The 6881-nt window shown below is 53.9% G+C and overlaps 1 protein-coding gene across 1 annotated transcript; it reads right to left on the bottom strand.

Annotated features, from left to right (window-relative positions):
* Positions 1-3489: 3489 nt before the first annotated feature.
* On the bottom strand, positions 3490-4917 carry ACTRT2 (actin related protein T2). The gene has a single exon (XM_003891004.4). The coding sequence runs from the start codon at positions 4708-4710 to the stop codon at positions 3577-3579; it is 1134 nt and encodes a 377-aa protein (XP_003891053.3). The 5' UTR covers positions 4711-4917; the 3' UTR covers positions 3490-3576.
* Positions 4918-6881: the final 1964 nt, after the last annotated feature.

Below are 6881 nucleotides of genomic sequence, written 5' to 3'. Positions count from 1 at the left end.
TTTTTGCTTACTTATAAGTAGAGCAGTTTATTACTTTATTATTACTATAGATACATTATTATGCATTTTATTACTATTACATTAATTTTATTACATAATATTACGACACATTATTACTTATTACTTATTACTTACTTACTTTTGAGATGACACATACATGAGCAGATATTATATTTACATGACATTACCATGATATGACATGCATTTATTACGCATTACATGACATGGTGACATGACATGACATGACATGACATGAGCATGGGACATAATATATTATTGCATGCATTTTATTTAATGATCACCACAACATGTCATTACCATCATCATCACCATCACCATCATCATCACCATTGCCGTCATCACCACCACCATCCTCACCATCATCGTGATCACCACCACCATGTCATTACCATCATTATCACCGTCACCATCATCATCATTACCATCATCACCACCATCACCATTATCACCACCACCACCACCATCACTGCCATCATCACCGCAGCCATCACATTCCTACCACCATAGCAACAGCAACAGTAGCAGAAGCCACCATAAGAAGAGAAGCAGGGTATCTTGAATAGAAAAAGGAAGTTTTCTTTTAGTTCTGTTTTATTTATGGTGCAGTTTATTAGTAACGTGGGGACCATCTAGAGTGGAGAAGGGTCTAGAAGGAGTATACAAAGAAGAAAGAGCCATGGTCTGCGACTCTGGACTGAGCTCTGCTCTCAACTCCCCGTGTGGCCTTAGAAAGTCATAGGTTCTGAGCCTTGACATTCTCACCTGTAGACTGGAGTGACCCTGACAGGAAGGACTTCGATGGTGGAGGCCAGAAGACCTCACTACATTTCCTTGTAACTTTCAGGTTCTATGGAAAGAGATAAAAACCTCATTCAAGGACCCCATTCCTCCCAGGTCCTCCCTTAAAAGGCTGGATGTAACACAGCAAACACACATAGAAAGACCGGGAGGTAGAAGGCGGGCAGGCCGCCCAGGGACCTTGGGACTGGGGCTCCCAGGCTTCCTGACTGTCTCCCACACATACCTAATAGGGTGCTCAGAAGCCTCCGACCCAAATCTCCAACAGGCACAGACACAAAAAGTTCCCAGTAAAGCCTGTTCCCACTGGGAGCAGGGTGACCCAGAAGAATAGCTTTTTGGAAATACCTGCCTTAGTCCAGCCCAACACCGATGAAAACACCTCACCCCACCTTCGCGTTTCAGTGGGAAGAGTGGGGAATTGATCTAACACCCTACCCCCACCTCACTCCCACCCCATCCCACCCCCACATTACCCCCACACCTCACCCCACTCCATCCCCTTCCCTACCCATCTCACCCCCATCCTATCCCCACCTCCCTCCACCCCCCACCCCACCCCACCCCACCACCCCCAGCAGCAGCAGTGAGGCTGAGCCAGGTGGTGTGAGCCAGTCTCATCGCCACCACTTCAGCCTGACCCTTAGGGTCAGTGGGCTCCCTGCAGGGAGGTGAACCCCCAGCATTCATGAGGTGGGAAAAGGTGAAGGGATAAGCCCAAAGAAATCCACCCCAAGACGCATGAAAATTAAACTTGTGAAATCTAGAGACAGTGAAAACTCTGAAGCAGCCACAGAGACCTGACCCTTGACCTGGGGAGCCCAGCAAGTGACAGAAGATGCCTGATCTGAAACCAGCAAATAACAGAGGATGCCTGATCTGAAACCAGGCGGCTGGGGAGCCCGAGAGCTGAAAGGAAACTGTGACCTGCAGATTTCACGTGCAGTGGACACAGCCTTCAGGGATGAGGCAGAAATTAAGTCACCTCAGTTGAAGGAAGGCAAAGATTCTGTTGCCAGTGTCCTTTCCTTGCAGAATGGCTGCAGGAAGCTCTCTAAACACAGGAGGAATAACAGCAAAATGAGTCTTGGGCTTCAGACAGGACAAAAGAACCCCAGATTAGGGGTCAATAGATTCAATATGATGAGCTTCTTAAATCATTTTTGATGGTTGAAGGAAAAATTTCAGACCCCTCTGGTGTTGCGTTCAGTGCACGCACAGCAGACAAGACAACTGTGTTTTAGAGGTGAGGGGAGAAGGGTCCTGGACAGAAGAAGGTTTCACGTTTCCCTCTAGTGGTACCACGTCAATGCCTGTAGCTCGTGACGTCATATACATCCCCGCATATACGGCGTAATACCCAGGGTGACCACTAAGAAACCTACAAAAGTAAGGTACTCTAAACATGCTGAATAAATCAACACACAATCCTGAAACATGTTCCAGTAACCCAGAGGGTGGTAAGAAAAGAGAAACAGGAATGAGAAGCAGAAGACACAGCAGAGAGTGATCAGATGGCAGACTTGAGATTCTGCATATCGATGGGCTACCAGGTAAATGGACCAAATACACCAATCAAAAGGCAGAGACTGGTAGGGTGGATGAGAAAATGACCCAGCTATACACTGTCTTCAGACCAGCCCCGTGCTCACTTCCGACACAGCGTAGGTCAGTTGAAAGTGAAATGATGGAAAAAGATACACCTTGTAAAGATTGAAAGACATACGCATTTCAGGTAAATGGGTTTGTTTCATTCAGGCTGAATTTCTTGAGCCCTTTTTTTCCCTTTCTTTTTTCCGCCTGCATTGCCTCTCCCTCCCTCTTCCCCCTGCGACATGCTGGAACCCACAGTGCGTGCACTTGGTAACCACATAGAACACAGGCATGGGTCCATACAAAGCTGCAGACACAGGCAAAGACGTGGGGAAGGGGCGCTGTTTCTTTTCCAAAAAACCAAGGGAAGGACCATGTATAAAGAGTTATCTGTATTTTCCACTTCTCTCCCAATAATATTTTGGGTTAATTCCACCACATCAATGTGGAAAAATTCCCTCCATGCATAATTTACTCAACTGTTAACGTTGGTGATGGCCATTAACTCTGTTTCCAGCATTCTGCCCCCAAACAACGATGCTATAAACATCCTTGAAAGTAAAAACAAACAGAAGAATCACACTCACTAAGCAGAAGTGTTGATTCTTTGTACTTCCTTTGGGAGCAGGACCCCTGAGTTTAGAGGGCCCTAAGCAAACAGTGACTTCTGTTCCTGTCTGTTCCTATCTGCTGAGAACGACACCTCCACCCTGTTCAGCCGCCCGGCCTCTCACGAGCAGAGCCCAGGCCCTGGCATGCTAGCTAAGGGCCCACATGAGTAGGGGTTTCTTGCTGAGCCCTCAGAACCAGGCGCACCCACTAGTCCCCACCCTCCCTGCCGACTCTCTCGGCCCACCTAAGACCCTTGTTTAGAATGCAGACTTCAGTGCCCTACCTGCCTGAGGTCCAGGGCCCTACTTTCCTACAAACTGCAGATGGAATAGTTGGACTCAGCCTGGGCTGTCTTGGGAGGAAGCAAAGGGGAGTGGGTGTGGACCAAGCCACTTCACAGATTCACCACCAGGGCCAGAAATGACTCTGCCGCCCCCAAGAAGGAACTGAGTGGAGACGGCCACAGGTGCTCCCGTATTTGTCCTTTATTGAACATCCTCCCAAAGCTGGGGCTCAGGTTCACCCCCCACTGTGCCCCGCGAGAAGCGGCCTTCAGAAGCATCTTCTCTGCACTACGGAGCTCCCAAACTCCTTGAAGTCTGCGGCGGTGACCCACATCTGCTTGAAGCTACTCAGAGAGGTGACGATGGAGGCTCCAATCCAGGTGGAGAACCACCGGTCGGGGGGAGCCGTGATCTTGATGGGAGTGTCCTTGGAGGCCAGCTGCTCCAGCTCCTTGAGAAGCCGGTCATCCAGCCCGTGGAACAGGGTAGTGCCCCCCGACAGCACGATCTCCCCAAAGAGGATCTTCTGGATGTCGGCATCACACTTGGTGATGCTGCTGGAGACCATATGCGAGAGCCCGGGGCTCTGGCAGCCCAGCTGCTGGGGCGTGAACAGGGCCTCGGGCGCCTGGTACAGCGGGTCCCCGAGGCTGATGATGTTCCCGTCGGGCAGCTTGTACTCCCTCAGGACCTCCTCCGGCCTCCGGGAAAGCTCCTTCTCGGGCTCCAAGGCCACGTAGCACAGCTTTTTTTTGATGTCATCCACCAGGCCCTTGTCCAGCTCGCAGGAGAAGGTGTGGCCGCTGGCCAGGAGCAGCTGCGTGAGGAGCTCCGTGATGTCCCTGCCCGCCACGTGGAGCTTGGTGACTGCGTGGGGCAGGGAGTAACCCTCAAAGATGGGGACAGTGCAGGTGACCCCATCCCCACTGTCCACCACCAGGCCCGTGACGCAGGCCGAGGCGTAGAGAGCCAGCACCGCCTGGTCCGACAGGTAGAAAGCGGGCACGCCAAAGTTCTCAAACATGACTTCCGCCATCTTCTCTCGGTTCTCCCTGGGGTTCAGGGAGGGTTCCGTCGCGAGCAGAGGCTGGTCGCTGGGTTTCACACCCAGCTCCCACTCAAAGAGATGCTTCCAGAGTCTCTCCATGTCATCCCACCCTGTGATCAGGCCACGCTCGATGGGGGAGTGCAGCTGCAGGGCCTCGAGCTTGTACAGGGCCTCCTCCCCCACAAAGTACTTCTTCTGGTTGGCCCCTGCTGAGGGCGCCTGAAATTTCAGGTGCCCCACGATGGAGCTGACGATATGCCGGGGTCCAAACTCCCCGGACAGGCCCGCTTTGCAGAGCCCCGAGCCATTGTCGAAAATCACAGCGGGGGAGTCTAACGCGTGCGGATTAAACATGCCCGCAGCCTTCCCTTCTCAGCCTCATCAAAATAAAGACCAGCCCACCAGGGCCACTTTGTGATGCAATAGGGGATCCCACGGCTCTCGGGGTGTCTCAAGGCAGGGCTAGCACCGCACCAGGGAGCCCTCCATTCTCAGGCTCAGGTCTGCTCTCCCTTCAGGGGGCCCCCGCCTGCTGAGGCCTCTTCTAGGGGGCTGCCTCCTAGGTAACAATCCAGCCAAGGCAACGATTGTCCTGAGCCTCAGCGGCCCTGGGGGCGGGGCTCTGAGTCCCCCATCCCCCACAGGGTGAGGAGCTCAAGAGAGGGAGGCAAGCGCATCCTAGGGTGGTGCTGGACAAGCCTGTGGGCTGAGGCAGAGACTTAGCTTTAGAGTGGAGAGAAGCAGCCCAACCTGGGTGCACCCCAGAAAACCAGCTTCTCTGAGCTGCAACCTCTGGGGTGACAACACTTCCCTGTGCTAAGGGGGAGAACCAAGCACCAGGTTGGAGGGGTGTTGTAAGCAATTCTGTCCCAACAGGCACTTAGAACGTGCTTTTGAATAGTGACTCCTCCAGGAAGCTCTCAGGGATTTCTCCTCCCTCCATCCCATTAGTCCCGGCTGTCTGGCCCACTGGGTGGACCCTATTCAAAGCCCTCTGGGCTGCTGGCTGCTGGAATACATCTCTGCTCTCTGCAGACTCTGAAGTGCCGGCACACAACAAAGTCCAGCGGCCACAGAGTTGGGAACCCCAACAGCCCCGAAGATATGGTCCACTGGTTTCACACGGGCAGCCTGGATTGCAGCCTGTGACACCTCTCTGTGTCTACGAGCTGCCACACAGTCAGGCCACAGCCACAGAGGAACGCTCAGAGATGACCAGGCCATTAAGGGTCAAGGTCTGAACACAACCAGGAAGGAGGCACTGGGCCAGGCCAAGGGCAGCAGCTCCGGACTATGAGAGGACCCACAACAGTGCGTGCCCGGCACTCAGACCCCCACCTTGGTCTTCTGCTTGGGGAGAAAGTGGGAGGGGATCCAACCTGGGAACCAGCTTCACTTTTTTCCTGAGGAGGGTGGAGGTGGCCTTGGAGAATATGAGGTTTATTCCCTCTCTCCTGTCATATCCACAATCACCCTGCAGCCCAGCTTGGTCTCCCAAAGTTCTCCCAGAGGACGCCTCCCGGGGTCACTCCCCTCCTGGAGCCCCTCGGCTCCTGCTGGTGGCCCCCTCTGTGTGTCCTGCCTGCCCTGCTGACCCAGCAGCAGGCATTAAACCCACGGTGGTGTAGACACATGTTGTAGATGGGCAGTCTAGGCACGTGGCACAGGTAAGTGGTGTAAACACAAGGTATAGACGCATGGGATAGATGGGTGGTGTAGACACGCATTGTACACTCGTTGATGTGTGGTGTAGATGTGTCTTGTTGATACGTGGTTTTGTGGGCACCACTGATCTCTGGGCGGGAGTCAATAAAAACTTGATTATTGAAAGATTTTCCTAGAGGGCACCCCCCTAGAGGGAAACTGAGTCAAATGCATGCCAGGGCGGTTGTGGCTTTTAAATCTCCATTTCTCTGGAAACTGTGGCAGCCACCCCACAGCTTGCTTGCAGTTGTCTCAGAGACCTCCAGGCTCCCCGCGGCGGTAAGTGTGGACGGAGGCACTGACCCATGGGCATGGCCTGGGGCCCTGTGGCCTCCTTCGCAACCTGCTGAGCCAGGCCCTGGAGGTCCTCCCTGCCCACATCAAGGTCACCCTGCAGGTCCTGCTGAAGGTCACCTGAGGCCTGGTCAGTGCTGGGGGACGGGGAGAGTGTCCTGGGACAGGGGCAGGCACCATCCCGACCCTGTTCCTGTTTGATAGCGTGCACGGGCAGAGGGTGCCTCCCTCGAACGCCGTCTTCCAGGCAGGTCCCAGGCTGCAAGGTGAGTTGTCCTCCGATGCCTTTCCGGTTCTACGGTGCGGCCACACTCACAACAGAAGGACCACCCTGCACGGGAAGAGCTCCCCCCACGCTGAACTGGGAGACCACAGGCACCAGTCCTGGGAGATACAAGTGGGCCCATCCCTGCTGACCTGCACAGCCGGGGGTCCTGGCAGAGGTGTGGCTGTCCACAAGGCTGGCCCTTTGAAGCCCTGGGACAGGATCTGGGTGGCTCTGTCCTGGCCCTGCAGAGGGGCAAGGG

The sequence above is a fragment of the Papio anubis genome, chromosome 1 (genome assembly GCF_008728515.1).
Source record: "Papio anubis isolate 15944 chromosome 1, Panubis1.0, whole genome shotgun sequence".
Lineage (NCBI taxonomy): Eukaryota > Metazoa > Chordata > Mammalia > Primates > Cercopithecidae > Papio > Papio anubis.
Note: the sequence above shows the minus strand (reverse complement) of the source record. Positions and strands in the feature narration are given on the sequence as shown.

What these genes read in the sequence shown, in the direction of transcription:
- ACTRT2 (XM_003891004.4), bottom strand. Translation starts at nt 4,710, where the DNA reads ATGTTTAATCCGCACGCGTTAGACTCCCCCGCTGTGATTTTCGACAAT.